This window comes from Chanos chanos, chromosome 7 (assembly GCF_902362185.1).
Source record: "Chanos chanos chromosome 7, fChaCha1.1, whole genome shotgun sequence".
Taxonomy (NCBI): domain Eukaryota; kingdom Metazoa; phylum Chordata; class Actinopteri; order Gonorynchiformes; family Chanidae; genus Chanos; species Chanos chanos.
Genome location: NC_044501.1, coordinates 31,520,759 through 31,539,391, shown reverse-complemented (window position 1 = coordinate 31,539,391; position 18,633 = coordinate 31,520,759). Strand labels below are relative to the sequence as shown.

General features: G+C 40.0%; 1 protein-coding gene across 1 annotated transcript; it reads right to left on the bottom strand.

Moving 5' to 3' along the window:
• Positions 1-501: 501 nt before the first annotated feature.
• Positions 502-18,460, bottom strand: sec24d (SEC24 homolog D, COPII coat complex component). The gene is made up of 23 exons (XM_030779941.1): positions 18,375-18,460; positions 16,731-16,929; positions 15,981-16,083; positions 15,692-15,837; positions 14,946-15,230; positions 14,268-14,404; positions 13,906-14,017; positions 13,372-13,499; positions 12,430-12,568; positions 11,948-12,063; positions 10,135-10,259; positions 6,943-7,134; positions 6,032-6,125; positions 5,160-5,276; positions 4,838-5,008; positions 4,550-4,646; positions 4,119-4,264; positions 3,407-3,545; positions 3,010-3,128; positions 2,610-2,789; positions 2,153-2,344; positions 1,442-1,531; positions 502-1,243 (listed from the first exon to the last, which is right to left on the bottom strand). Exons 2-23 carry the CDS (start codon positions 16,879-16,881, stop codon positions 1,103-1,105), a joined length of 3,120 nt encoding a protein of 1,039 aa, XP_030635801.1. The 5' UTR covers positions 16,882-16,929; positions 18,375-18,460; the 3' UTR covers positions 502-1,102.
• Positions 18,461-18,633: the final 173 nt, after the last annotated feature.

The following is an 18,633-nucleotide window of genomic DNA, read 5'->3' as shown; positions in this document are numbered from 1 at the left end:
CGCCACAAATCAGACTTAAAATATACAGTATGCTTTTTGACGTGTACCACTGAATCAACTTAAGGCAAGTGGTAGTTTAGTACAATAACCACCCACTGTTTTTACTTAACAGACAACCAGGCAGCCAACAAATTGCTGAAAAAACCCCCACTATTAATAGGTTTTAAACAGGAGATACAGATTCAAAACAGAATACAAAACAGCTATACTTGACAAGACGATATTATTGAAATGGTTCATGGACGTGTGGGATGTACTACCTCACCTATGACGGGCTAAATAAATATAGCTGTTATTATTATTATTATTATTATTATTATTGTCGATGTTTTTATTGTTTTGATTTTTTTTTAATAATAATACAAATCTAAATGACAAAGTGACTTAGTAGTAAAGCTGCATTGAGTCATAATGATGTGAACTATTAATTTAATAGACACAGCACCAATTCCTTACCTGCAGTTAAGGCAACTTTTTTTCTTTTTTTTTTTTTTAGATATTTTTATTTATTTATTTATTTTACAGAAAATGATATTTTAACTTTGTGTCCAGTATTTGGTCTTAAACACCAAAAACTGGTCAAAAAATATGTCTGTTCTGACCCTTTAAGCACATTTAAAATGTTTTTTTTTTATATATAAACGCGTTTAAACTGATTTAAGCATGGTCCTTGGAAAATTCCCTTTCTACATGGCTTTCATGTACACGACTTACATTTATCGCACACGGAAATGAAAACGACTCCACAACGGTACTGGACTGAAATGATATTTGCCAATCTCAAAGTTTCTAGTACAAGGTAAACGTACACATTAAAAAAAAAAACAAAAAAAAACAGGAAAGTAGAAGGACGAAGACGTCAGCAAAACAAGAATAAAGTTCTCATGTAAGATACGAAATGCAGAAATAAAAGTCCAAAATAGGGAACCCCACATCGTGTAGAGTGCAGTGGACAGGGGGTGTTTGGTCAAACACAGGCAGCTGTGGAGATAGTGGGAGGTGTTAAGTCTGGTCATCCCTCCCCTCATACACACACATACACACACACACACACACACACACACAAACACACATGCACAGATTCTCTTGGTTTAGGTGTGTGTTAAGTGAGCAGCTGTCTAATCTCACGGTGGACATAACACAGGAAGTCCATGTAAGAGGCCCCGCCGTGAAGACCCTTATCCTCCACCAGGTACTGTCGGAACAGCATCTCCGGCCTGTCTTTCTGCTTCACAATCAGCAACTACACACACACACACACACACACACAGAAAGAGTGAGAGAGAGACAAAAGGGCAGACAGAGAGAGTCAGAGTTAGTTGGGAGTCCAGCTGACCACAAGCTGTTAAGGAGCATCTCCATGGCAACGAGTGACAAGTGTACAGCTTAGATCTCTAAGTGACTCAGAGGTTTACTGAGAGATAAGCAGACACTGCAGTACCTTCATGGAGTATGGTCTAAGTTCCCTGATACTGGAGATGATGGAGTGTAGCTTCTTGGAGTGAGGGTTATCCAGCTCCGGCAGAGATGTCTAAACATAGAAAGAAAACAGCCAACACTGTATCACTGACACATAAAGAAATGTATTACCTCTAAGTCTAAGAACAGCAAAAAATTACTCTAAGAACAGATAAAACGTATATCTTAAAGACCTAAAAGATATATTTAAAAAAAAAAAAAACCTTTTTTTGTATTCATATTCATATTTCTACAGGAAAGAAAACTGATCACATATACCAGCTACAAAGGCTACTCTCTTTGGAGATCACATTAAAAAAAGCTGAGTCCTTATTAAAATGATGTCAATATGAGCATAAAGAACTAACAATAATGCTTACAGTTTGAAAGTAATAAACAAATGCATTATGCAGTAGCAAACAACAGGACCGAAAATGATGAGACATTGTCCCTCTACTCTTGGAGGCCAACTAGAATGCACATTTATGAACCACTCACAAAAACTGTTTCAATTACTGTTAAAAAACTGTAAAAACAGTTACAATTTAGATGTGGCAGTTACAGGCTAAAATAAAAAAAAAACATGCTGTTGAACTGGTCAACAGGACAGAAGTTGAGAAGTTGGTTTTTAAGGTTTTGAGGATGTGACGGTGTGTTTTAATGAAGCTGGGCAGAATGTCTCTCTCTCTCTCACCACTTCGGCGGTGAGGTGGGCAAGCGAGGGCACATTGAAGAGACTCTGGATGAGGTCTGGAGGACAGGCTTGTCCCAGCCACAGGAAGAGGGAACGCCCGTTCTCTAACAGGAACACGCCCGCGTCATTCAGACGCTCCTCAGAGCAGCGCACGGGAGCTGGAATCACATCGCTGCCTACGTCCACAGAGTGCTACTCAGGACAGAGAGAGAGAGAGAGGGAGAGAAAGAAACCACAGAGAGGAGAAGGCAAAGTAAATGTAAGCAATTATGAACACTCAAGAGCATATGTTCTTAATTGTTGTACATGTATGTGTGTGTGTGTGTGTGTGTGTGTGTGTGTGTATGTATGTATGCATGTGTGTGTGTCTATGTATGTATGTGTGTGTGTGTGTGTGTGTGTGTGTGTGTATCTATATATGTATGTATGTGTGTGTGTTCATGTTAGAATGTCTCACCACTGGGATAAGGCGCGGGTACAGAAGAACCTGGGTCTCCTCCACTCCCATAGACATAACGGCCAATCTGTGAAGAGCCCTGTCGTCTGTGGACAGCTCAGCATTGCCCACTAGTGCAGGAGTCTTCATCAAACTATTCATGTAAACTGGGAACACCTTCATCGCGTCCGGCAGGATCAGCTACACAAACACGTAGAGAGAAAACACGACATTAACATGTGAACATTTAGACCTGTCCTTAATCTTAATACTTTAAATCACTTTAAAACAGGTTGATCTACATCCAGTTTGCAGATTAACACTATTTACATGGAGGTGACATATTGTCAAATCAATGACAGGCAGCATTTCTAAACCATTAATATTCATGAGCGAAGGCGGAGTCAGCAGTCTGTCGGACCTGGCTGGCCGCAGAGGGACTTGCGCAGTTCTTGCGGTAACAGGCCAGCATATGGGCCGTCTGGTTGACCAGTATTTCCCTCACTGTCTTCAGAGGCTGATTCAGCATGGCACGGTACGCTGGAGGACAAAAACACGGCTCATAAATCACAAAGTCTACCTTTAAAAAGGGCGATAATTATTCATTTCTAACCATTCGCTCAGTCAAGCAGAGCATAAAGTGGCACTAAACTGCCTGTGCAGTAGTGTTTCAGTGAGAAAGTGCAGAAATAAAAAGAAACAGAGAACAGCGTATAAAAAGGGCTACTTCTATATCTTTTCAGCGGCAAGGAGACAAAGCGTTTTAAGATGGCTCCTGTATAACGAAGCTGTAAGAGGCTGTGACAGACGGCGGTTACCTGATTTGGCGAAGAAGTTAATGAGGGCGTCAGTTTCGCAGCTCTTGTAGAGATCGGCCAGCTGGGAACTGCAGTTCAGACTGAGGTTATGGATCCTCAGTCTCCTCTGACCGCTAATGGTGGTGTAGAGCAAAGCACACTGGGGAAAAGGAGATGGAAGAAGAGACGATGTTTAAAGTCTGATATAATGTAGAAATGAAGAGATGTCTCTTTTTTTTTTTTTGCTGTATTTTTTTTTTGTGTAGTTTTTGCTCAAACTTTAAACAAAAGTGTAGAACTGAAAAACTTCCACGGAAGTGCCGAGTCATTGGATTTTAATCCGCTTAGGGAAAAAAAAATTGTTGGACAAGATATAGAATATTGCACTAAATACACAAATTAAAGAATAAAACACAATTTGTAACACTTTAAAAAGTACCATTAACTCAAATCTCAGATTTTAAGTCACTACATTTTAGCCACGTATGAGAAAAAATGCAAGACAAAATACAAAATATTGCGGCAAAAAGACTAATTAAACAATAAAACGCAAAGCACAAGAAATAAACAAAATAAAATAAACTGAACTAATCAGTCCTGTCAAAACAGTGACATAATTTCACAAAAACAGAAGCTCATACATTTATAATGGCACTTTTATCATCCGATTACATGCGTTTAATGACAGATTGAATACATATTTAAATGTAGCAGCAGTGTGTGGCTGTCTGACCTGTATGAGTGCTCCTGTATCCTCACTAAGAGTGTCATCGTGTTTAAACTCTACGGTGACAGCCTTGTCACAGTCCACTGCGGCCATCTCCACGTCCGTGGTGTTGTTCATGTAGATGGCACCGAAAAAGTCTGTGGCTCGGAAACCTCGAGCATGTAAAATACGACACAGAGTTACTATTTGTGCTCCAAATAACACTTTTTGTTATTTATATTGTGAGAGCTATAAAACGACTAAACTTAAAAAAACAAAACAAAAAAAAAGATTTGGGGGTTTTAAATCTATTTTACAAATACAAACATCAAATTGGATATATTTACATGTTTCTGCTTGGAGAATGTGTTTGTGGTACATTTCTTTTTTTTTTTGCAATTTTTAATTTTGACAAACTTTCTTCGGTTAATTATTTACGCGCTTGTTTCTGTTTTTACCTGTGCTAGTGCGGACACGCATGATGGCATCAAATCCAATGGACTTCTCCAAATCCTTCCTTAAGTCACTCAGGAAATGTTCACCATCTACATGGGCCTGCGCAGAAGAGGACATGAACAGCTTCACCACTAGATGGCGCACTTTTACCTCACAAAACACAGTGACTACCGCATCACTCATGTGCTATGAAGAAGTGAAGAAATTTAAGCAAGACAGCAGTAATTCCCAAAAGCATATAGGGTCACATTCAAATAGGTGTAAGTGGATATTTGTGTTAATGCCAGTACCTGGAAATTGTTATATTTGTACACAGAGCCCCCAGTGTGTGTTGGTACGTCTCCCATTGTTGCTATGTCCAGATACTGACTGGGGAAGAGGAACAGGTCCACACAACAGCCCTGGGACACACACTCTTTTGACAGCTGCTCATACACACCCCGCAAAGGCTGGAACAGTGTCTGTGTTCACACACACACACACACACAGAGGAAAGAAATATAAACCATTCTATTAACTGACAAGGATACTGTTACTATTTTTTCAGGTTCATACTGTAAATTTGTTGGTTAATTAAACAGAGCATATGAAGCTGACTTATCCAAATTTCACCTTCTCTTTCTCTGTGTTGACCAGTTTCCTGTCATCTCTGTTCTTCAGCTTGCCAGGAGCCTCAGCAGTGGGAATGGAAGAATGGAAAATGAAGAGTTTACCGCTGCACTCAGCTGCCTGGAGAGAGAGAAAGAGAGAGAGAGAGAAAGAAAAAAAGAAAGAAAAAGAGAGATTTCATTAAGATTACGTTTCAAGTACAGGCCTATTTCAAAACACAGACACCCTGTACTTTCACCGTTATGCTATTTTAGTTATGATAGTTCTGTGTTTGATTTAAAATATAATAGTTATGTTACCATTTAAGACTTAGATAAACTCACTTTATAACTAACATACATAAGCATGCATTTCAAACTCTGGGTCAGTGGTTCACAGTACCTGAACATGTGTCCTTTGCAAAGACACATATATTTTTAGCTGAATTGTGCTTACAAGACCAAGTCACAAGCATTTGATTTCAAATTAATTTGTGAAAAAAACTGAAAAAAAATATTTTCAAAGGCATAAAATCTGGGGGAGCTGATTTATTTACACAGACTAATTCTAACGGAGACAGAAATCTGGTGTCGGATCATTTCCAGGAGACCGTAAACTTAGCTTGGAAGTTTAAAATGAAGATGGGAATGACATCATAAAGAAAACAATGGGACTTTGCTTTAGAGTCAAATGAATCTTCAGCACATCTTTCATGGCAAACAACAGAGGCCTCTCTTTCTAACCAATGCTTACTTCTCAGAAGTTTCTAGAATATCCTCAGCTTCAGTAATCCATACACCTGCCTCTGCTGGTTGTATACAGAGTTTAAGTCTGAAGGTTTATTTATTTATTTGTTTGCTTGTTTGTTTGTTTGTTTTGTTTCATGGTTTCCTTACCTTCAGTGCTTCAACGCCAGCTTGAATGACGGGGGCAAAAACCGTCTCGCTCTCATTGGTGTCAGCAAACATCTCAGGGATGTGATCCAGCAAACTACAGAAGACGAGCGAAACAAAAATGAAACACCTTAATTAAATGGTTATAGGCCTTTCCGAGACATGACTTAAGACTACCACAAAAAGTCAAGGTCAGTCACGCGTATAATGAGAGCTAAGTCAAGTAAGCAGTTGCCTAAAGCGCATAGTCTTTAGAATCACATTGTCAGAGCACGCACGGAGTGACGGAATGTTGAATAAATCATACGACGCACCAGTCTTGTGAAATTACTTTGTTAAACTGCTTTGAGTTTTTGTTAACGGTACTTTTAAAAGTGTTACAAAATGTGTTTCATTCCTTTAAATATTCTAAAAACATAACCATTTGTTCTCGCATTATGTATGCAAACACCGCTCCGTGTTCTCTAAACAGTCTTCGGCAAGATTTGTTTGCCGAGGCGCGCCAAACGAAACTTTCCGTTTCATGGAGTCGGTCGTGTTTCTACGGACAGTTCGGATGAAGTTACTTCTGTTCAATCATTCCATCCATCATAAAACAAACAGACAAATTTCACTTGCTCCCAAACAAAATAAATCTCTCATCTGACACTGTCTCGTATTATCATATAACTTCATACAACAGGCTGCAGGGGAGGTCTGTAACAAAGCCAGATATCTCAGCGAGTTGGCACGCTGTGGTAAACATACAGTCTAAAATAAATATCTTCCAACAGGAGAAAAGAAGTCTTCCTACTGTCCTGAAAATATGATTAGCGTGTTAGGGAATCATGTCTATTGATATAATCTGTAAATAAAAAAAAAAAAGCGTAATATAATAGAGAAATATGCCACCTGTATTAAAAACGTGAACCTACTTGTTGATAACAGCTCGAGATTCCTGGAAGTTGACGAGGAAACCGTCGAGTAGGGGTACGAAGACCTCGGCGACGTCTGAGACCACCATCATCTGCGGCTGGCCCAGCCCGCTCTTCACGTTGTAGAAGTGCAGAATCTTGTTGTAGGTGACAAAGCCGACTTTTATGGCCGAACTCTCCATCCCCTCCTCTCTGAATGACAAAAAAAAAAACAATTGAAATATCCAGCACGATGAGTCAACGAATGTGTAACTGGTCAAATTAAAAACTGGCTTTGTTATGCATGCACATGTAAATGAATTTCCTTCGTATGTTTTTTTTTTTTTTTTTTTTTTTAAGTAAGTTTTAAGTTTTTTGGTTTAAGATTGATTTTGCTAGCCATTCTTGTGACAGAACTTAAGACTGTCGTCGCATTTCAATGTAATATGGATTATCATATTAAATATTAGCGATAGTATTGGACACTGAAATCAAATTAAAATGAAATGAAGTCATTTTGAGCTCCAGCAAAGGTGTTTCAGTGACAAAAAGATGTCACTTATCTCACTCATACCATTGGGAAAAGCAAAATAAACAAGAAAAACTCTTCTACACACAAGATCGACAGTTGTAAAACAAGAGTAATATGCTTACTTTACATCACAAAAGTGCGTATATACGCACACCAAAAAAAAGGTCAGGTTACCTCAGGTAAACAACCAAGGCTAAGAACGGGGAGGGGGGGGAGAAAGGTTTAAAAAAGGAGAGAAAAGTTGAGGAATAACACAAAACGGAAGAGAAATGCTAAGGGTTTGTAATGCTTCTTTCAGTTAAATGACCCATTGACTCGGTATGCTTGACAAGCTGCCTCAGTGGAGAGAAAACGAGAGTATAAGAATGTTTATTCGTAATAGTTAAAACAGAAAAGAAAAGTAAAAAAGGAAAAGACAGAAAGGGGGATAAAAAAAAAAAATAAAAGTTTCGTGCTTGAGAGAGTCCTGACACGACTTTGCCCAGACTTGCAGAGGAGGGGGGGGGGGGGGGGGGGTAACAGGGATGGGAGAATGTTACAAAGTACTTTTTCCTTTTTTTTTTTTTTTTAAGGTACACACAAGAATGCAAGCCAGGATACTCATATGTTTTCAATTAAAAAAAACCCTGATATCTCTAACTCCACATCACTGGACCGCTTAGGAATTTGTCTTCAAGAAATCTGAATATACAGCAATACACAGACAAACATCTTTCATTAGCCGCCTTTCCTTGACCTATAGTTTAAGTTTAAAGTGTATGCAGACCATAGAGAGAGCAGTGTCGTGTTCAGTCTGACTGGTGGCTAAACAGAAAACAATAAAAAAAAAATCTCTTTGAGATCGTAACAGTATGAGAAATAGAATTTGTAATCAGTGTCTAGGGTTTGTAATTCTCTCCTGTTCTACTATGGCAATGTAAAACATGTCTCTCCTCACTCCACTGACTGAAAGCCAAGCATTCATGAATCATCGTAAAGAGAGAAAGAGATTCTGAACTAATATCACTCAACAACAGAAAATCACAATCCATTTAGTTCAGTTCTATAAAACAATAAAACAAGAAGTCGTGACATGACGTTGAAAAAACATCGCAGGGTTCAAGTTCCACCTGGTTTGGCTTTTCTACCATAGTCTTCTTTTCCTTGCTAGGCTCCACGTGAAAATCAGCAAACTAAAAGAACCACATTATAATGTGGGGTGTCCAATGTGGTTTTCATTAGCCTAAGCGCTCCGCATATCGAAGCCAGGAACGGGGAAGAGAAATCAAGATTTAATACCACAGGCTTATTTGGAGTGCACTGCACTACCAGACTGCTTCAGTGGTGAGGTCACCTCCCAAACAAATATGGATAAACCTTGAGGGGGAAGCAATGAAAGAAAAAGATAGAGATTTTTGCCTGAAAACTATAGGTATGTATAATAGATAGACAGATAGACAGATAGACAGATAGACAGATAGATAGATAGATAGATAGATAGATAGATAGATAGATAGATAGATAGATAGATAGATAATCGTCTGCACAGACAGGCAGACACACAAACATACACACGCACTCATTGGTGGTAAATCACAAGCTTGACTCCTGCTGGCGAATACTAGCAATGCCTGAATTGGACCCATATGCAGTGTCTCAGTTTTTGTAATATTTGGAAACGCTACAAGGTCAGAATCAGCAGCCATAACGTTCTCTCGCTCCGATCTTCCCCTCTCACCCTGACAAAACCTTCAGGCAGGAATTTTCAAAATGATGCGATACTGGAATAGTTTTTGGTTTCTCCTTCACCCCTCCCTAACTTACTGGGTCTCTTCTGACCATATTTGGCATGGGGATTTTTGGGGGGTCTTTGTCTCCAGCGTGTTTGCATTCTGTGCTAAAGCCGCGATGAGCCAAACATGTGTTTTACCTGAGACTTGATGACAGTGTGGAAGGAGAGCAGGAAGCTACAGGTTTCACACCCAAACTGAAGACTCTTCAAACCAACCGACAGCAGCCATCTCAGGGTTAGTGTGATCAAAACCAGACTCCATCTCATTCTTCTTCAAAGCTAGCTTTCTGACCCAAATCAACTGTCTGTTAAGCCACTACTCATGCAAAACCACATCTGCTTATTAATAGTGTAGACAGGTCAGGCCCTGAGCTAAGGGTATGTTCCCAAGATCTGATGTTTCACTTACGTGGTTAAGTTTTGAATTGGTATAACGAGAACAAGTCTCGGGCCAGATGTTGAGAAGCAAGAGGTCACCGCATTTGGCTTTCAATTTATGGACTGGATTACATTTTTTTTTTAAGTATAAGAGTCACTCAATGGATTTCCAAAGTCTCTATTACTTGGCAAAGGAGAACATGAACTCAAAAACTAAACATAACACTCTGAAACCAAGCTATAAGTTTTTTTTCCCATTTTGTTGTTGATCATAAGGTGCACGTTTCTTTAAGCTTGGGGTAAGCAAATCGCATTCCCGGAAATAACAAATTACTGTAAGACAAACCACACTAAATGCTGGCTAAAGTCAGTTGACGAAGGTAGACACTTTGTTTGGAACATCTGAGAAGTATTAGAGCGTTATTTAGGAGTCAATAACCACAGTATAGAACACAGGGAGTAAAAATGAGAGTCAAGAGAAACGGTCCAACAAAAAAAAAAAAAAAGAAAGAAAAACGTCCTCTGGGCTTACTTGGGAAGTCTGTCCAGCAGCGTCTTCAGTTCCTCACACAATAGCTTGACGAGTCCACTCTTGATGTTAGTGTAAGAGACATCAATCATGAATATGTACGCTGGAGGATTTGAAGGTTGATTGTTCTGATAAAGTAAGGAGATAAAAAAAAAAACAGGTAACGATTCATTAAAATCTCTACAAAACGACTTCAAAAGATGCATATTGTGTCGGGACAAAATCTTTGGACTACATTTTACAATCACACTGTTCCTGCTGAAACACAGGGTTAAAATGTTCAAAAGCTCTTTACCTGTATCGAATTTAACCACAAAAATCTGATACTTGAGAATTAAACCGTTAGCATGATGCTAAGAGCTACAGGATAGGCTGTATGTGCTCGACACTGTAAATACACAGGTAAAACTACAGTTAATATACAGAGAACTGAAGTATATTTATGTAAAATCTACATTCCTTTAGAATGGAGGGCAGCTGATGGAGAACAAAGCCCCAGTTGTTTTGTTTCCCGAGTAACAATGTGCTGTATGGTTCACCTCTAAAGCTTATGTTTAACGCTCCCTGCATGCAGAATTCCAAATATTAATAAACAGTGGAAAGGAGACCATGACTAGGCAGCAAAATGAAGAGTCAACTGCACCCCCCCCCCTCCCTCCATCCCTCTCCTCAGCTACACAGGGGAGAACAGAGAGACAAAACACATTTGGGATCTTTGGGAATTTGTCTCCTTGTTGTGAATCCTCCACCACAAAATAAGTGTTGACATCAATTCTGTCTTGAGAGTAAAGGCAAGGAACATTTCTCTGCCAAAATGACATTTTCCATTATAAAGATCAGGCTCCAATTCGATTGTCAAATTACTGGGAAACTAAAGGAAATAAAAGCAACACAGACCGGGGGTGACAACAACAACAAAAAAAGCTTATAAACTGCTTAAAAGTTTGTTTATGTGCAGGTATATTTTAGTAACTTGGTTTCAGTTTGTCAAAACTAATAAATGACCAGAAATATTCATAAATGTTTACTGCTTTCCACTGCAGTTGAGATCTGTCCAGTTCTCACTGAATACAGCTCTTTGTCTCCAAGTGCCTACACTCAGGATGTTAGTTGTGTTTGGCCTGAAAATTCACTCATCTTTACTCGGTAAAAAATGTAACAGGGCTGCCAAGTGTACGACCTCTGAAAATGACCTCCGGGCGCAGATCTGACTGCTTCAAAGCCAAACCAGACAACATCTTAATGTAACTAGGTCTTTTCTCCTCATTCTCTATATCACAGTTCGTGGTTTTGGTACCATGAACATTCATTTGTGATTTAAAAAGTCTTCTCTAATTTAACTGGGCTGAAAATAGAGCTTGCATCTTCGTGTTTTGCACACATATTCTTTTTTTTCCCAGACCAGCCAATCAGACTGCTGTTGTGAAGTATTATTTTTGTCTCCTCAAATATTAAGCACAGGATGTAAAAATGTAGAAATCTCGCTGTGTAGTCTCAAAAACACGTCATTCCCCCAGCTGGTACTAATATCTGTAGCTGTTCTACTCTGCATACAAGATTGTTCGTGTAAAGCATTTAGACCAAGTGAGTCATGAGCTTGGGTTACACTGTGTCAAACAGAGACTATTTGTCAAATACACTGATGTTCTATGTTAGGTTTGTCTGCAAATATATTCACAACGTGACGTTTCAAAAGTGTTTCAAACACATTTTTTTTTTAATATCTGACTGCTCAGATGTACTTTTCAAGAGAAATAAATCATTTTCCTTCTTCCCATACATGGTCAGCTGAGTGGGTTAGCGAGGAGGCGGTTACCTTGCAGTAATCTAACGTGGCCGCGAATTCATAGGAGCCCAGTGACAGCTCTGGTCTTTCATACAGGTCCATTCTCCTGCCCATATGGTCCAGGTGTTGGAAATACTGGACTGGTACTGAGAGAGGATAAACTGGTTTAGTTTCCTACAAAATCACCTTACGTGAATGAACCACAGCCATGCTGTGTGTGTGTATATATATATATATGTGTGTGTGTGTGTGTGTGTGTGTGTGTGTATGTGTGTGTGTGTGTGTGTGTGTGTGTGTGTGTATGTGTGTGTGTGTGTGTGTGTGTGTGTGTGTGTGTGTGTGTGTGTGTATGTGTGCGTGTGTGTATATATATATATATATATATATATATATATATATATATATATACACACACATATATATATATATATATATGTGTGTGTGTGTGTGTGGTTTCGCTAAGACCAAATACAGTTACGAGCACACGGGATAGCCGTCTGAAGTCTGCTTACCCTCATTCACACAGTTACAGAAACCACACTGGTATCGTCGGCCTCCGTCAATAAACTGCATGAACGGGCACATGTAGGCTTTACAGCGATTGCAACGGATTGGTCCTGTCTCCCCATGGTTCACTAGGTACAGAGGAGTCTATGTGACGCAAAAAAAAGGAGACAAACATCAGCACCTACATCGCATCACGCCAAAAGCTCGACACACAACGTTTAGAGACAGCATCAAACTTTCAAAGCGTTGAGATTGCCTTATGGAGCAAAGTAGGTCATTAAAAATTTCAAATATACACACAGTCATAATGCACTGGAACATGTGACTCTCGGCATATTGACAGTTGAAGATATCGTATAAACAAGCTTAGTAGGCTTCGTTGTACTATATCCATCTGTATACGGATGGCAACTCTGTTTGACATTGAAATGAAACATGAAACAGAGAGGATGAGCCAAGAAGAGGGGCAGGAGGGGGTGGGGGGGGTTGCAAGGGTGGGGGGGCAACGCTGCAGCTGTGTGTAGTGAGCAGATACAAGAGCAAAAATACACAGACACAGCCCAAGCAGACAAGGCCAGAGTCGTCTTTTTTTAAAATCCTCTATATCACACTTGCTCGGGATAATACAAACCTTTCATCTATTCTCTTACACATAGTTTAATTAGTGTCATGAGAAAGAGAGAACAATAACATTGCCTTAAAAGGAGCCGAACAGGCTGTGACGGGCCACTCTGTCTAAAGAGAAACTTCCAGACCGCACAAATTTGACAAGACTCAGTAACGTGTTTTCGCAAAACCAAAAAAAAAAAAAAAAAAAAGAAGGTTTGCCCATATTTCTTAGGTCATAGAGATGACACAATTATCGGAGAATGAAGAGGTTACACAAGTGTTTTACTTCTAAATGATTCATTTTGGCAGCGGAGGAAAGAATAGAAGATGTTTCTTACCTCATCCTTGGGCAGCGTGGCAAAGGGTTTGATGATAGTGGCCAAAGGTACCTGGCATTGCTTAGCAAGGTCCGAAGTACACGGGAAGGAGTAGGTGGTGCATCGCATGAACCTGGGGCTAGCATTTCCTTAATCAAGGTAAACAATTTCCTCCCATTAGGTTGACTAACAGTTTCCTCATTCTGAACTAATCTAATCTCGATCGGCTTTTATTTGTATTTGTAAGAAAGAGCTGCGCCGACGTCTTCTCTCCGTTCCACTGATTAATCTCTCAGGGACTTTCTTTCTTATACGCGCACAGTCTAAAGGAGGTCAGTTACTTTATACGCATTCAAACGTAACTGCAGCACAAATGGAACAAAACTCAACTTGTGATGTGATGTGATCTGATTTGGTACAATCAAGGCATGCAGCAATTCATTAAGCAACTCATCATGTAAGTTTCATTAACACTTGATTACATTAAAAAAAACCAAAAAAAACATTAGAAATCTATTTTTCCCCCGTTGGAAAAAATGTCCAGCAGGTTATTACCTTGATCCTGGACGGTGAAGTTGGTGGTGACCAGCGGGGGAACCTGACCCCTGAGGTTGGTGGCATAGACTTGGCCTCCTCTCTTAGCTTGATCATCTTCAATCACTTGAGTCTATAGTCATATTCAAGGCGTTAAAATTATTTTCAAGCCATTTTTTGAAAAATGTGTTTTTTCATTTTACTGCAGTCTTTTAACATTAACAGGTCATTTTCACGTTATCTGTGAAAAATCATATTAAATAGGATACTGTATTGAAATCGGTTACTTGATTCACTCCATTGATAGATGTGCATAAACAGTGCCTCCCCGATGAAAAATTAAGCATGATTAATAATCAATAACTTTATTAAAGTGTACACACAGTGCTAGGGATGGAGTCTGGATCCAGTTTCTTTTGAGGGGGGCCAGCCATCTGGGCAGTTCCTCCAGGGAAGGCCCCCGGGAAGCCTGGCTGCAGACCAGCCATTTGTGCCCCAGGCATTTGACCTCCATACGGGCCTGCAATCAAGAAAACATTCAATCCCCACACTGATACAAGCGCTGTCAGACCGCACGAGCGCTCTCCCACCATAGCCCCAATACAGATACCATGAAAAAGTTCTCTCACCACAGTCACTCTCAGCTCAACCCCCACACAAACAAGACTGTATTAGAAAAGAGAAACCGGCTCAGATTGTCAGACTGATTCCCCAGTGAATGAACTCTTAGGCCATTTTCAAACCACAACAAAACATTATTAGATGCCCTAACGGAAGCTCTCATAGCTCAAGGCTTAAGGTAAGGACTAGCAAACCATGCCCAAAACACAGAAACAGACCACGCTGTGATACAAATCACTGTCTGAACAAGACAGAGACTATAATTCTTTCTCACAGTCAGGGACTAAAGATCAGTCAGGGTTTCTCTTATATCTGAATACAAAGTAGTCCACAAGGACCAGGCAAGGGTCATCAACTGTCGAAAAAAAAAAAAGTCTAAAATTCTATACTGTTGAGTACAGTCCAAATCTAAGGTTAGGATTAAAATGTTAAATTCTTACCTGGTTGTGGTGGAAATCCCTGAGGTCTAGGGCCAGGGGGCTGCTGAAAAGCTCCTCCACCCATGGGTGGAGGGCCTGAAAGGGAATTTGTCATTCCCATCGGTGGAGCTGTCATGGAGCCCATGGGTGGGCCAGGTGTCATTGGTGAAGGTGCTCCCATTGATGGAGACTGGGGTCCAGGGGGGGTCAGAAGTGGATGCCCCATCGCTGGTGGAGGGGCCGACTGGAACTGCTGCTGCCCCGCTGAGCTGGACGGAGACTGAGGAGGCTGCATGAGGCTTTGCCCTGGAGCGAGAAGAAAACAAATAAACAAACAAACAAACACATTAATCCTGAACACAACAAAAAATTTTAGAGGGAATTGTAGCTGAAAATAAGGCTACAAAACAACAATAACAACAACAACAAGTTACTAAAACTGAGGGGAAAAAAATAACCAAACCAGCACCAGATGTCCAAAGTTTGAGCACAAAAGTTGCAGAACAACACTGAAACATGAGCTACAAAAACGCTGATGCCATATTCTACTGTGTATGTTGTCACTGAAATCAAAAGCTCTTTGAGATATCTGATATTTTTCCCTTACATCCCCAAGAAATTTATTCAGTGCTTTATATTTATAACAAATGACCAACTTAACAGGTTCATATGTCAGTTTTAAAACACAATATTGACCATTTTCTGAAACATTAGACTGGCCACTTTCATATATTATAGCATCAGAGGTTTGATATGAATGAATTTACCATATCCACCAATGTTCATTGCACTCATCTGATTGGCTAGCTGCTGCGTTGGAGGTGTGGCCTGTGCCATGCTTTGATACTGGCTTAAAGGGGGTTGTCCATATGGAGACATAGATGGAGTGGAGGCAGCAGGAGGGGGAGGGAACCTGGAGGAGTAAAAGAACCAGTAAAACATCATAACAATCATTCTACTGGATGCATTTACCAATGACCACAGAAAACGGTTAACCCTGAGAACTTTCAGGTTAGAGTAGTCATTAGATTTGAGCCTAGATGATGTTGAAAGCACCTCTGGGAGTGGGCACCATTCTGCTGAATATTTGATCCATAATGGCCGGGGACAGGCGGTGGTGGCATTCCAGAGGGAGAAGAGGCAGGGGCCTTTTGCATACCTGAAAGAGAAAACAAAGTCACTATTCAAAAGGTTAAAAAAAAGAAAAGGAATAAGATTTTCAGACAGCTAAAGCAGTGTAGTAGTTCCCAAGACACTTAAAATGAGGCATTTTACATGTCACTTCTATCCTAGCAAAGCATCAACAATCCTCATTTACCCACTAGTCACCTAGCGCTTGGTTAGTTACAGTTAAATCAGAGGCACTAGTTCTCAGCACTGGAGCTGTGAAACACAATATTGGAAAGAAGACACCTCGGGTTCATTTCATGTCCTTCACAAAGAGCCAAAAAAGAGAGAGAGAAAAAAAACACATGGACCACGGACCAGCTGTAAATAACTGGCTGAACAGGGATACAAACTGATTCGCAACCGAGTTAGATCAACGAGAAAAGGTTGTAACGTCAAAGCAATATCAGTGAAATCAAATTACACATGATATGAAAGAGCGTCCCGTGTACGCTGGATCTATCTTGCGGTTCTGGATGTCTACTATGGTATATTTGCATGTCTGTCAGCGGGTAACTCACATTCCCAGGAAAGTAGTTTTAAGTCATCCATATGGCAAGATGAGACAAGTAAGAGAAAACACTGAATAACTGAATTAACCATGCAGTAAATAGAGAACTTAATGCATTTCAGGTTTACCTGCTGGTTGGGAGGGGTAGGTCTGAGGTGGAGCTCCATAATGCCCATACAGGGCTTGGGCAGATGGGCTCCCAAACCCAGTGGGGTATCCACCCATACCTGGCTGGGCCTGGGAGTATGGAGGGGTAGCAACATAACCCTGTTGACTCATCTTCCTGTTAGAATTTTTTCATTCCAAACTTGGCCAAAGATCAAAAGCCTGCAAGACCAAAAAAAGAGTTCGAGTCAGGCATTTCAGGGATTTCAAATAACCAAACAGCATAATGTTTATTCAGGGCCTCGTATCAGTTGTTGGTTCATGAGGGAGGAGGTCTGAATGCCCTCTCATTTTCTCTGTCAAATGAACTCAATATAGAAATACACATATTTACAGCACACATATGTTTGTGATGTACAGACAGACTGTATCATTATAATTCTAACTAATGAAAACTGTGTCTTCAAAAGCCTTAACTACATGTTTAAGGTTTAGCTCATTACACACCTCTAATATTCATGGTACTAGAATTAGGGCTGGCATACCAGACCATAATATGCCCAGAGAGGTGACTATATTATTCAAGGAACCATCAGCAAATTTATCTCAGTGCAACCTCACAGCAACTCCAGAAACCACGTGTCAAGAAGATCTTTGACACTGAACTACCTAGAGATAACATATGATAACATTACTGACGAGGAAACTTGGAGATTTGCTTCAGTCTAATCTGTCAGTAGACAACAAAGACTCTATTAGGTCACACCTAACTATTACAAGGAAAACAGAACGTAAATAAATCAATTTACTTTAATAAAGGAATAACAAAAAAAATCTAAGAAAATAAGCAAACCCGGTTCATTTTAATGCATTTTAAGCTAAATCTAATTTTAAACAGCTCTCCAAATAACATAAGAGCCTATAGGAACAACACATGCATGTCTCACGAGCTCTTTCTAAGATGCGTGTTACTATGATATGAAGTATTGGAACGATTCATTTCGTCCTAAAATGTATCAAGTAGCATAGAGCTTGCGCATCCGACATTTGTTTGTTAAGAACGCTACATGAAAAACTGAAATTTGACTGGCCTATGCTGATAACGGACGGCTTATAGGGAGATCAAGCTGTCATGACTTCTCAGTGAAGGCCCGATTTCATCAGCTGCTACAGTTGCCTAAAATGCATCCGTTAAACACAATGAAAATACCCATGCCATTAACCGCCAACATCGGGAAAAGCGTTTTGTTTTGTATTACGGTTCTGTTTACACAAAATGAAGCATCGCTCTGCCATTACCTGCGAATGCCACGTCAAAGACTGTGGAGAGGCAACTTAGTGAAGCATCACAGTAAATACGTTACATGCAGACTTTACTGAAAAACACATGAATGACAGTTACATCACCACTAGGCTACTTCACAAATTAAGCATTAAAGAAAACAGCCCTAAAACTGCAACCTTCAGTAGATGGCTCGAAGTTGCAATATCATAAGCATAAGCTATATCGTTGTGCACGGAAATTCTAGCAAGTCACCAACTTTCCGGTTACTGTAACTTTCTGTGAGCAAAAACACAAAAATGTTTAAGCGACACAACTTAGGGACAGGCTTTCTCCTGACCAACAATTTTCTAGTGAATAAACCGGCAAAACAAACTCGATTTACCTGAACGATAGAGAAAATCCGGAGCGTCCTTTCCACTGAGAATCTCACAATGTATACGCAAAGTGCCACGTCAAACTCCAACGCGGCACCGGTTTCAGCGTACACAGGGTTAGTTTTTCTGTCGCTTCCGCGCATGCGTGTCGCACAGTAGTGGGAACCGCTACACGTCAGCAAAGATGCAGATGTGCGTAGAAAACGCTTCATTTTTTTTAAAACCCAAGCTCAGTAATCGGGTTTTGATCTTATACCTACAGTTATT